We start from the raw sequence: 13558 nt of genomic DNA, 5'->3' as shown, positions 1-13558 counted from the left end.
AGATATGTGACAGTAATGACCGCTCACTGCAAATGTTTTTGTGTGATCCAAAGGCCACTAACGACACTCCAGGCAGGACGGGCCACTAACTACCCTGGCCGGTAGTAGTGACCCAACCGTTGTTGACCTCTATCATGGTATTGTCCTGCCCTCTGACCTGTGTGTGTTGACCTGTCACCGGCCCCCAACACTAGTGTACACTAGAGGGAGAGAACAACACATAAGAGGTGTCACCTAACTGCTAGAGGGACCTTAACTATAAACTGGAAACACTTGTTGTCAACTCTAGCGTTACGGGCTCGCCATAGCCCGTGCTACATGGACACTTCGTTCTGAGTAGCTAAATGTAAAGCATGCTCCTTTATGTTTATAATAGTAAAATGTTTATTTGGTGGAGAGCAGATTTGTAACTTTAAGGTTGGGTGTAGACACACATGCTCCTGGTAGCGACCAGGGTGTACACACATGCTCCTGGTAGCGACCAGGGTGTACACACACATGCTCCTGGTAGCGACCAGGGTGTACACACACATGCTCCTGGTAGCGACCAGGGTGTACACACATGCTCCTGGTAGCGACCAGGGTGTACACACACATGCTCCTGGTAGCGACCAGGGTGTACACACATGCTCCTGGTAGCGACCAGGGTGTACACACATGCTCCTGGTAGCGACCAGGGTGTACACACACATGCTCCTGGTAGCGACCAGGGTGTACACACATGCTCCTGGTAGCGACCAGGGTGTACACACACATGCTCCTGGTAGCGACCAGGGTGTACACACATGCTCCTGGTAGCGACCAGGGTGTACACACATGCTCCTGGTAGCGACCAGGGTGTACACACATGCTCCTGGTAGCGACCAGGGTGTAGACACATGCTCCTGGTAGCGACCAGGGTGTACACACATGCTCCTGGTAGCGACCAGGGTGTACACACATGCTCCTGGTAGCGACCAGGGTGTACACACATGCTCCTGGTAGCGACCAGGGTGTACACACATGCTCCTGGTAGCGACCAGGGTGTAGACACATGCTCCTGGTAGCGACCAGGGTGTAGACACATGCTCCTGGTAGCGACCAGGGTGTACACACATGCTCCTGGTAGCGACCAGGGTGTACACACATGCTCCTGGTAGCGACCAGGGTGTACACACATGCTCCTGGTAGCGACCAGGGTATACACACATGCTCCTGGTAGCGACCAGGGTGTACACACATGCTCCTGGTAGCGACCAGACAGCCTCCCGCACAATAAGCAGGTTAAGCAATGTTGGGCGTCGATAATGAGGTATTAGTGGTTATGACTATGAGAGCCGTTATTGGTAGTTAGTCACAGCGTGTTGTGGTGTTTGTTAATACCCGGGCCCCCAGGTGACTGGTTTATGGGGCGCTCTTTTGGACCAGTCACGTCCTGACTGGTGTTACCACAACTACCAGACTGGTGTTACCACAGCTACCAGACTGGTGTTACCAGAGCTACCAGACTGGTGTTACCAGAGCTACCAGACTGGTGTTACCAGAGCTACCAGACTGGTGTTACCAGAGCTACCAGACTGGTGTTACCACAGCTACCAGACTGGTGTTACCACAGCTACCAGACTGGTGTTACCACAGCTACCAGACTGGTGTTACCAGAGCTACCAGACTGGTGTTACCAGAGCTACCAGACTGGTGTTACCAGAGCTACCAGACTGGTGTTACCAGAGCTACCAGACTGGTGTTACCACAGCTACCAGACTGGTGTTACCAGAGCTACCAGACTGGTGTTACCAGAGCTACCAGACTGGTGTTACCACAGCTACCAGACTGGTGTTACCAGAGCTACCAGACTGGTGTTACCAGAGCTACCAGACTGGTGTTACCACAGCTACCAGACTGGTGTTACCAGAGCTACCAGACTGGTGTTACCAGAGCTACCAGACTGGTGTTACCAGAGCTACCAGACTGGTGTTACCACAGCTACCAGACTGGTGTTACCAGAGCTACCAGACTGGTGTTACCACAGCTACCAGACTGGTGTTACCAGAGCTACCAGACTGGTGTTACCACAGCTACCAGACTGGTGTTACCACAACTACCAGACTTGTTGTTCCCTCCCCCCCCCACACACATCTTCACTCCTCCCACAATGTGAGTGGGTGCAGTGCACAACCACGATTCATCAAGCACTTACGAGGCCACTTACGACACTTGTACAGCTTTCCTCAATCACGATGGCTTAAGTTGACATTTAAGAGTATATATATGATCTGCGAGACGTTACGAGGTCGTGGCTGTACAAGAATGTAACAACTCTTGTATATATAAATACAAAACCAATAATTTTGGTGTTATCAGGATATCTTTATTGGTTTAGTTGTGAGTATAAATAATGTGATCTTTGATAAAGATCGATGTGATCTTGTTTGTTGTCAGAAGACCTTGTTGATGGTAACAGAATTCTCATTAAACTGCCGAACTCATATTGGATAAATTTAGATTTAGGAAAGACTTGGGGTAAATGCTGGTTCGGTAACAGGGTTGTTGATTTGTGGAACCAATTACCGCGTAACGCGGTGTAGGTGGAGTCCCTCGATTGTTCCAAGCGTGGGTTGGACATGTATATGAGTGGGATTGGGTGGTTATAGATAGGAGCTGCCTCATATGGGGCAATAGGCCTTCTGCAGTTGCCTTTTATTCTTATATCTGGTTAACAACAGCTGCGCCAATCCTCTCTGGCCTTCCACGTGTAGTTCCCGCCAAAATGAGGCGATGTTTGAGAGAGCCAATATGGCAGGTCCGCGTCCCTTCAGGAGAGCCAGCGTGCTCCATCACTACCAGCGACCACACCAGCCAGTCTCCAGCCTCATGATTGGCTGGCGTTTTCAATCTGTTATATTCGAGCTATTCAGACAATACAACGTGTATTGTCCGTACCTGATTGGCTGAGACGTCAGATGACGAGGACAGAGAAGTTCTGGATTATTTTTACAGCCGTGTAAAATAATGTAAATTTACTATTTTTACATTTTATTTAATCCTAGGGATAATATGTTGTTATTTGTAAATATAAAATAGTCAATATCCTAACCTAATAAGGTTATAGTAATGTTGTAATAAAGTTATATTAAGGTTATAATAAAGTATATTAAGGTTATAATAAGGTTATATAAGGTGGTATTAAGGTTATAATAAGGGTATAGTTAAGCTGTAATAAGATTATAGTAAGGTTGTAATAGGTGATATATGGCTACAGGAGCAGGAGGAGGAGGAGCAGGGGTGATCTTGCTGCAACAACAACAACAACAACAACAACAACAACAACAACAACAACAGAACTGACCACAGTTCCATGGTAGGCTTAACCTAAGCCTAAATATTACATAGTCTTCCCGGCGTGACGATTACTTATACTTAAATATGTTTCCTTGTATTTAATTACATACAAAATATAATACTTATCGACTGCCTCCAGTTATCGAGACTTAAAGGGTAACTTCATGTATATAACATGGTTGCCCCTCACAGAGCAAGCACTAGTTCACTCGTAACAACCAACCACTTGGGGTGGACGGTAGAGCGACGGTCTCGCTTCATGCAGGTCGGCGTTCAATCCCCGACCGTCCAAGTGATTGGGCACCATTCCTTTCCCCCCGTCCCATCCCAAATCCTTATCCTGACCCCTTCATAGTGCTATATAGTTGTAATGGCTTGGCGCTTCTCCTGATAGTTGCCTCACTTGGAGCCTTCAGAAACGGCTCCAAGAGAGCAGACTCAGCCCCCACCCCCCCTCAAGAAAGTAAGTAATTATCAAAAGAAGGCACCAATTAGCTGGGAAGGCTAAGTAGCATTAAATGAGCGCCCTAATAATCAGAGGGCGCTAAATATCACTAAGGATGCCAATAAGAGAACAGAGACGCATAAGGCGAACGATATCAAAAGTATCCGATTCACCAAGAATTCTATCGAGAGATAAGTGACCGCAAGGGACGGTCAGGAGGCAACACGCGTTAGCCCCTCCTCAAGCAGCCCCCAGGAGCGGGTCCAGATCAGACGCAGCCCTCCCCTCAAGCAGCCCCCAGGAGCGGGTCCAGGAGATCAGACGCAGCCCTCCCCTCAAGCAGCCCCCAGGAGCGGGTCCAGGAGATCAGACGCAGCCCTCCCCTCAAGCAGCCCCCAGGAGCGGGTCCAGGAGATCAGACGCAGCCCTCCCCTCAAACAGCCCCCAGGAGCGGGCCCAAGATCACCGTGTATTCATGACGACTCTGGAAAATAGCTTAATAAATTCTAGGGAAAAGCCAGAAGCGAGCGAGGACCAATTCGTGAAGCATCTTTAAGGCCAACTGAAGTGGCTGACTCAAGCTAAACATTCAGACCAGGTGAGGGCTGGCAGCCCCGGACACCTACACTAGGTGAGGGCTGGCGGCCCTGGACACCTACACCAGGTGAGGGCTAGATCAAAGTTCTTCAGTGTATTTATGTATTTTTCATTTTGAGCGTGAAGGGCGAGTTTATTGGGCAGCGTCATTCATCCTGTGAGTGAACAACCCGCCATTGCAGCATATACAACAACTATAAGAAAACCAACTGATTTGTTCATCCTGTCACTTATACCCGGCCACGGGTGGGATTTGCTTAACTGTCTCAAGTGAATAGTTCATCAAACAAGGATATTGACATTTACCAACCGCTAAACTTAGGTGATCTTGCTGATGCAAAGTGGAGGAATGTTTAAAGAAGATAATCTATATATGACGAACAGTGTATTGCCAACTCAAACAAGGTGGGATTGACTATTCTCCTCATGTCTCTAATGTATGTTAGGCAGGCACAGTGTCTCAAGGAGTGGTCAAGGTGGTGACCGTCTCTCGCGCCACACACTCTCCACCTCCGCTGCCCAACTGTTGTTTCCATCCAGAGTTTCCTGGGTATGTTACCTTCAAGGTATACCTTCAAGGTACCTTCAGGGTAAGGTAAGGTAAGTGTATGCAAGACGAATTCTTGGTATTACTGACCGTCTCCCGCGGCACCTCCCCGTCGTCCACAGTGACGGCTGGGGCTGTCGGCTGCAACTGTCTTGTACCAGTGAACACATTCTCTGATTTGTTGTGGTGTCCTTCTTTCCTCAGTTACCTTGTCACGGTGATGTTGGCTGATGATGCCTCTGACTTGTAGACGAGTCTTGGTCAGTTACCTTGTCACGGTGATGTTGGCTGATGATGCCTCTGACTTGTAGACGGGTCTTGGTCAGTTACCTTGTCACGGTGATGTTGGCTGATGATGCCTCTGACTTGTAGACGGGTCTTGGTCAGTTACCTTGTCACGGTGATGTTGGCTGATGATGCCTCTGACTTGTAGACGGGTCTTGGTCAGTTACCTTGTCACGGTGATGTTGGCTGATGATGCCTCTGACTTGTAGACGGGTCTTGGTCAGTTACCTTGTCACGGTGATGTTGGCTGATGATGCCTCTGACTTGTAGACGGGTCTTGGTCAGTTACCTTGTCACGGTGATGTTGGCTGATGATGCCTCTGACTTGTAGACGAGTCTTGGGTATGAAAAGATCAGTATGGTCTCCTTCAGCGCCCTCAGCAGCCAGCACGACAGCTAATTATTGCCACAGATTTCAACGTATGAGGAACTCCAGAGGAATCTGTTCATCCTTCCCTGTTTCCCTGAACCATTTTCACAGTTCTCTCGATAGGCTTCGATGTTCGTCGCAGTTTGTAATGTCGTGATTTCATTGTTCCCGGTTAGTGTATTATTAGAGCTGAATGACAAAGTTTCCTCTACGAGTGGTAGAGTAACGAGCGATGCAGGTCTAAGTGTCCATGCTTGTTTGAACTTGGATTAGGTTGTCATCTGAGTAAGAGACATTTTTTTTTACCAGTTCATTGTTTGTGAAAACAATGTCTACGATGTTGTGTGGTTGATTCTACTTGTTCTGGTTTAGGGTAAAGTTGTCAGTACCTTAAGAGGTCATTTGTGTGATTTCTCTTTGACAACTTCGTGTTATTATTTCTGTTACAAAGGTTTTTACCACTTTTCCACTTTAAATGCCGGAAATTTAAATTCAAATAGACGAGCAATCGACCACCTAAGCGGTGTTCGATTTTTATCAGCTGAATTTTAAAATGCTGGAGATTTGTACCTATTGAGTGACGTACAATAACACAAGCTTGCATTTCCAGATTAAGTGGCAATACTTGAAGCATATAACACACACTAGCAGGGACCGCAGTAACACGAGCAGCGCGGGAAGCCTTGACCAGCAGGTAATCCTATTATAGAGGAAGAAGACTGAGGTTATGGTAGTAGCACACTGGTCACTGGTCACTAGCACGCTGGTCACTGGTCACTAGCACGCTGGTCACTGGTCACTAGCACGCTGGTCACTGGTCACTAGCACACTGGTCACGCTGGAAAATACACGGAATAATTTTGACAAGAGCGAGGACGTAACGCGATAAAAGGACAAGTTGAATCTTCAGAGTCCCAGCTGTTGCTGGCGTCTGTCGGTGCCTTGGAGGTGCCCGGTGGTCTTGTGTGCAGTATTCCGGTCCTCCCTGGCGCCAGTGTTGGGAGTACATTATGTATGTGTTGCAGCACTCTGTATGCATTATGCGTGTTTCTGTTGCAGGTGTTGTTGGTGTGTAGAGAACAGCGGTAACAACACAGGTGTTTATATTGCAGGTATGCACGAGGTTGGACCAGCGGCTGCACGCGGCGGCTGTCAAGGGCGAGGTGGAGGAGGCGGTGCGGGTCCTGGACACGGGTCGAGTCCACGTCGACTGTGCTGACAGGGTCAGTTTGTCTTCCCACACCTGCATGTCCTGCAGAGTGTAGGCCCACACCTGCATGTCTTTCCAGTCTGTGGGCTCACCTACATATCCTTCCAGGGTCAAAGACTCTTCTACATCTCCTTACAGCGTCCATAAAGAAAAACACGAGTCTGTTTTCCCTTTCAGGTTGACAGAGTATATTAGAAAGAGGATACAAGTAGCGACCCTTGTGGCACCCCACAAGGGGTGCCACAAGACACTCCTGACCACTCGCTACTCTCACTTTTTTCACAGTAGCCTCAGCTTCCTATCTGAGAGGTATCGCTTACCCATCAATGCACTCCCCGATTACTCCAACATTCTTTAGGAGCCTGTATTACAGTATGGTGTGTGGGAATGTTGAACACTTGCTCCACCTACAGGATGGGTATGGGGGTCCACCCACAGGGCGGGTATGGGGTCCACCCACAGGGCGGGTATGGGGTCCACCCACAGGGCGGGTATGGGGTCCACCCACAGGGCGGGTATGGGGTCCACCCACAGGGTGGGTATGGGGTCCACCCACAGGGCGGGTATGGGGTCCACCCACAGGGCGGGTATAGGTTGCATAATACATGAACTAAACTAAAACAGAGGACATGTTATCATCAGCGGTCGGTAGTTGAAGTATTCCTGGCTTCCTCCTACTATAGTTACCGCTGTCATAGGATGTTATACATGTAGCAGTCTTGGAAGTGATATGTTGAAAATTGTATCAAGTGGCAAATACAAGGCTTCTGCCACCCTTTAAATATTTCGTATACCTTCAGCAATAATGCTTCACCCAGTGAGACTCAGCACCTGATCATTTATTGTTGTGTAGTAATGTGGGTTCCTCCTTAGCCTTGGCAGCTATGTGGTTCTCATGTTGTTTCTCTGCTACTCTTCTTATGCATGCATATCTTTCCTTGTTCTACTCCTCTCTCTATTGTGACCGGTCATAACCTTAGCTTACTTGTATTGCCTATTGAACCATGGACTTGTAAATGCTCACTTGTGCCTACACCGCTGCGCTCCTTAATTGCTTCCGTACCCCCCTTCACATTCTCTTCTTCTCTCTGGCTGCCTTTGTGTGTGTGTCACAGCCTTTCCTGTTCCCCTCTGGGGCCTGGCGCACCAGCAGGCAAGGTCAGGCGCGCTCACCACACTTCACCTGACACGTGCTCTCTCACACACTCTCTTCCCCTCTCACACTCTCCCCTCTCCCACACACTCTCCCCTCTCCCACACTCTCCCCTCTCCCACACTCTCTCCCCTCTCTCACTTCCGCCACCCCCCTAGAATAAGCAATGCTATTAATGAAGAATAAGTGATGTTTGGTATTGCAGAGTTTGCAGAGTATATAAAGTAAGGGTAATGAGAAAGGTGCGTATATGTGGCCTAATTAAACAATGAGGAGAGCGATGGGTGAAGGCTGTGTCTTGCAGGACGGGACGACGCCTCTCATCCTGGCGGCCGCCAACGGTCACGTGGCGCTGGTCAAGGAGCTCCTCGAGCAAGGTGCAGAGTCCAACGCTACCAGACACGTGAGTCACCACCTAGCCCTTTACACTACCAGACACGTGAGTCACCACCTGGCCCTTGACACTTGATCACTTGCTAACCCATCTTATTGACGATGACAAAGGCTCACATCAGTTACATGAGTTCGGATCTTCTCTTATTTCTTGTGTTCTTCCAGACTTGGGAAGATAATAATTCATTCTCCAAAGTTCATATTACTGTTTGGTCTGATGCTAACTGTGGACAGTAGTAGCCCTGATGGTAGTAGTCCTGACAGTAGTAGCCCTGATGGTAGCAGTCCTGACAGTAGTAGCCCTGATGGTAGCAGTCCTGACAGTAGTAGCCCTGATGGTAGCAGTCCTGACAGTAGTAGCCCTGATGGTAGCAGTCCTGACAGTAGTAGCCCTGATGGTGGCAGTCCTGACAGTAGTAGCCCTGATGGTAGATCATCAAGATACAATGTTCAATATTACGTTCATATGTTTTATATAATTTTATGGTAGACTTTTTCAATTATTACATTGTACAGTTTTATTATTACATAGATGTGACATGTGTAATGACCTATTTTTCAAAATATATATTCTGCAGCCACAGCTATTTTTTGTCTTCCTCTCAATGTACTACAATGAATATAGGTAGATAATTGCAGTTCACTAATTTTATGTCGGATAAAGAAGGGATATAGTTTCATCCAAACTTGAGTATTGTAACTTAAAAATATAATTTATGAATTGCAAATGTGTAGTAGATGAAGGAGTGTTCTCATGCACAGACTGGGACGGGTGCCCTGTTCTTTGCTGCGCAGGGTGGCTTCCTTGACATCGTTATACTGCTGCTGGAGCAAGGGTGCAAGATCAACCAAGCATCCAAGGTGAAGCAATACTTCCTTAACCATCTGAGGTAGTCTTTATACAAACATAAGAATAATTGCACAATGAAATCACAATAGTGTGATAATCTATGAGGAAATCTCTGGATCTGTGTGATGGAATCTAACCTGCATCCCAGGAAGCAAATTCGATTTCACTACATTCCTCTCAAGATTTTCTCATAAGGTTAACACTTCGACTGTGGGATTAATCTGGAGTATGTCATTCCATGTGAGCAAATTCTAAAATATGGGAAAAAAATACTTGTATGAGTTACTTCTTTACAAATTTAAGTTAAAATGTGAATTAAAAATATATTAAAAAATGCTACATAACCTACCATTGATGTACAGAATCTGAAATTAAATTTTAATATCGATCTCAAAACATGAAATTCAAACATGTTTGATATTCTTATCAATATGAAAATGCAATGTAAATTTAGGTAAATGAAGAAAAATACCAAATATAATTTCAAACAAAGTGTTTTAGTTTTGTATTCTTGTGTGTAATGATACTATAACTGCCAAAATTCATCTAATTGAATTTTTGTTATGTATATCAATGTTTTTCTTTTTCTCAATATTAGCTAGAGAAACTGTATGTCAGTTCGTTCTTTCCTTTTTTAGAGCTTTAGAAGAACTAAATTCTCTTGGTTTTCTACAGTACCAAACTTCAGTTGACATTAGTTGAAGTGTGGTCCTTTGTACCATTATACCTTAACTGACATTTGTCACAGCCAATGGGTTAAATATACTCAAAACCACATAACATTTATTGAGTTTTTCATAGTGCATACATTACATAATGTAACCTGAACACTTACATTTCAGTGAAACATTCACACTCACTGCAGCTTTTGTGTTCACTTAAAGATTTGCCAGAAGTGCTATGTTGTTAGTGGTTTTGCAAGAATGTACCATTTTAGATCACCAACATTTGTACCAACAACCCTTTATACCATCTTGTATATATAAACAAATAAAATTAATAAAATCAAGTCCAATATTTCAATGGAGCTTGATGAAAGACAACTTTCATTGTGCCCACAGCTTTGGCTTGATTTCACTGGTGGTCCTATGAAATATGTCATTTTGCTCAGGATGGAGGTACAGCATTGATTGTGGCAGCGCAGTGTGGTCATATGGATGTGGTGACGGAGTTGCTGCGCCGTGGAGCCGACCCTCACAGTGCTATGAAGGACAAAGCCACTGCTGTGTTCGTTGCTGCACAGAATGGTCATACTAGTGTAGTGAGGACGCTGCTAGCTGCAGGTGCTAAGGTCAGTTATCCAACCTGTCTTCCTACAAAGAATGTTGCTTTTCGCTCATATGCGTTACAATTGTCGTACTAGAATATAGAAGCAGCTCGTGAAAGTGACGTACTGTCCCGTTTTCTGTTTTGGGGCCTCTGGTAGGTTAGGAGAGACCACTTTAAATTAACCGTTTTCTTGACATTGGGAAACCTTAGGAGAATGGGCTGAGTTACAGTATCTACTTAAACTGCTTAACAGCTTAATGAAAGGAAGTGTAATGTAATTTAAATATTCATCTAATAAATTTTGAGTAACATCGTCATGCATTTTAATTGTTTCATACAGAATTAAAGCAATTAAATTAAATAGATCATTAAATTTTATTTTTATAATCCCTTTGTTTTAGTGGTTATCTTGAGGTTATCTTGAGATGATTTCGGGGCTTATAGCGTCCCTGCGGCCCGGTCCTCGACCAGGCCTCCTCTTTGTTACACACCCCCCAGGAAGCAGCCCGTAGCAGCTGTCTAACTCTCAGGTACCTATTTACTGCTAGGTAACAGGGGCATCAGGGTGAAAGAAACATTTTACCCACTTGTCTCTGCCTCCACCGGGGATCGAACCCGGAACCTCAGGACTACGAATCAGAAGCGCTGTCCACCCAGCTGTCAGGCACCCAATTTTATTTTATTATATTGGCATAATTTTATTGTACAGTGTATGGTGAATTTTGTAAGTAGAGTACTGTACTGTAGATGTATTATACCACAGTGAAATAAAATTATTATAATTATTTAGTTTAATTGTGGTATATGAAGCGATTCATCTTGCATAATGAAGAAAATGATGAAGTGTAACAAAGTAACTATTTAATGATGTATCTGACATAAAATATAAAGTAATTGTGTTTAAAAGGTAATATGTCAATATAAAAAGAAGACTCTGTAATACATCATTTTGTATCTTAAACTCAAATGTTTTATATGAATGTTTTATAACAAAATATATATCTCCACTCCCTATTGAAAAGAAAAGACATCAAGGACAATTTATGCTACCTAAGTTCTTTGAGTTACAGAAGGTATAACTTTGCAAGTCTTCCCCAGGCCAACGTGAGGCGCGTGGATGGTGCCAGTCCACTGTGGATTGCTTCACAGATGGGCCACCAGGGGGTTGTCCGGCTCCTGCTCGGCCATGGTGTCAACCCTGATGTCACCAGACATGTGAGTAAAAGCACCTGTGGTGGCTTATTGGTTAGATGCATCAGGAAATCCATTGTGATATTGATATAGGTTGTTCAGTATGGTACAGGGTATTTTAAAGGTTCGACTTGATTATGGCCTATAGTTTTATTTTATTATTATTTTTCTGTCAAATTTCTTAAAAAAAATTGTTTATACTTTCTTACAATGTATTTTTATACTTTCTTCAATGTACCTATAAACATTTTTTTTTAATTTTGCTAGAAATTACCTTTTTAAAATTATATGTTAGATTAAGGATCTGCCCGAAATGCTATGCATGCTAGTGGCTTTGCAAGAATGTCAAACTTCAAGTCTCTGTACTCTCATAAACCCAATCTACCTTCTTGTAAATAAATAAATAAATAAATAGTTTACTGCTGAACTTTTCTGCCTTTCTTAAAAATGGAGGTGAAATTTGTGCACACTCCCTGAAATGCTATGTTAGTGGATTTACAAGAATGGAAAACCATCAATCCTATGTACTCTCATAAACCCAATATACCTTCTTGTATACTGTATATAAATAAATAAATAAATAAATGAATAAATAAATATATCCAATCGATGCACTCTCCTTTTGTCTACAGAAGGAACTTCAGTGATAGGCCCAGTTCATTAGTCAGTTGCTTTATGATTTTGACTTGAATTCCACCTACACTTGGAGCTTTGGATTTCTTTAGTTCGTCAATGCCCTTCCTGATTATTCTACATGTAATGAGGATATCCTTCAACTTGTTATTTTCTCCTACTTCAAACATCTGTACTGTAATTACCTAAGTGTAATTATGGAATGAGAGCTACACTTGTGGTGTCCTGTCTTCTCGGCACTCTGTCATATGAAACTACTGATTTTGGGATGTTGTCTAATCTCTCTAGTGTGAACACTGATATAAGTATTCAGAGTATTGGGTGCCTTTTTTACCATCAGTTATAACTTGGTGTAATCTCTCAAGGGTCCTACGGCATCTTTTGTCCTGGTTTTGCTCCTTACATAAGCATAAAACTTAGTCTGTCATGGCTGAGACCAGATGTACAGATGGCTTTGTACCCTTTTTAATTTTGGATCATGTGTACCATGCTCTGCAGTGTGTATAATTAATACCATGTTTTTAGTGTTTATAATTGATGCTGTATTTTGCAGGATGGGGCAACGCCACTATTCAAAGCAGCCCACAAGGGTCACGTAGAAGTTGTACATGAGATTCTTCCCTTCAAGCCTTGTCTAGGACTTCTTAAGGTGCGTAATACGTGTTTTCCCTGCATCTTCATAAAGTTACAGTCTTTTGCATTATCTTATACTGTATTATTAACTGGTAAATCAGGCATAGAGAGTATGCCAGTCATTAAAGCCAAAGAACAGTGATTAAGCTTACCTGAGGGCCACCCACACTAGTGACCTTGATGATGCAACTTTGTCGTGTTCTTTAAAAATAAGGTCTTCCGACATGATTACTCCTAAATCTTTTACATTGATTTTTCTTTCAATGGTATGGTTTTATATGTGGTTTCTGCTTTGATGTTTTAATTTTTTCCATAGCACAGTACATAATTGAAACTTGTCTTTAATAACTGTGGCCCATTGAAGGACTTGATTAACATCTGATTGGAAGTTTGCTGTGTCCTCTATGTTGTCTACTCTCATGAAAATTCTAGTGTCATTAGCAAAGGATGATGAAAAGTACTGGAGCAAGCACGGTACCTTGGGGAACCGAGCTTTTCATGGTGGACAATTCACATTTTACTGTGTTGACTATTACACTCTGGGTTCTGTTTGTTAGGAAGTTAAGGATCTATATCCCTACTTTGCCAATAATTCCTTTTGTGCTTATTTTGTGTGTAATAACACCTTGGTCACAATAGTCCAAGGCTTTTGCAAAATCTGTAT

At 44.1% G+C, this 13558-nt stretch overlaps 1 protein-coding gene across 2 annotated transcripts in view; it reads left to right on the top strand.

Moving 5' to 3' along the window:
* The window catches only part of LOC123745754 (ankyrin repeat domain-containing protein 29), a 58706-nt gene that overhangs the window by 27498 nt on the left and 17650 nt on the right, over positions 1 to 13558 (top strand). The window contains exons 2-7 of one of the 2 annotated variants that reach the window (XM_045726587.2): positions 6675 to 6785; positions 8230 to 8328; positions 9081 to 9179; positions 10280 to 10459; positions 11536 to 11652; positions 12815 to 12910. In XM_045726587.2, coding sequence (XP_045582543.1) covers positions 6675 to 6785; positions 8230 to 8328; positions 9081 to 9179; positions 10280 to 10459; positions 11536 to 11652; positions 12815 to 12910 — 702 coding nt within the window. Of the gene's footprint in view, positions 1 to 6674; positions 6786 to 8130; positions 8329 to 9080; positions 9180 to 10279; positions 10460 to 11535; positions 11653 to 12814; positions 12911 to 13558 lie in introns of both variants that reach the window. The other variant, XM_045726588.2, reaches the window with a different exon arrangement.

The sequence above is a fragment of the Procambarus clarkii genome, chromosome 88 (genome assembly GCF_040958095.1).
Source record: "Procambarus clarkii isolate CNS0578487 chromosome 88, FALCON_Pclarkii_2.0, whole genome shotgun sequence".
Classification (NCBI taxonomy): Eukaryota; Metazoa; Arthropoda; class Malacostraca; order Decapoda; family Cambaridae; genus Procambarus; species Procambarus clarkii.
Note: the sequence above shows the minus strand (reverse complement) of the source record. Positions and strands in the feature narration are given on the sequence as shown.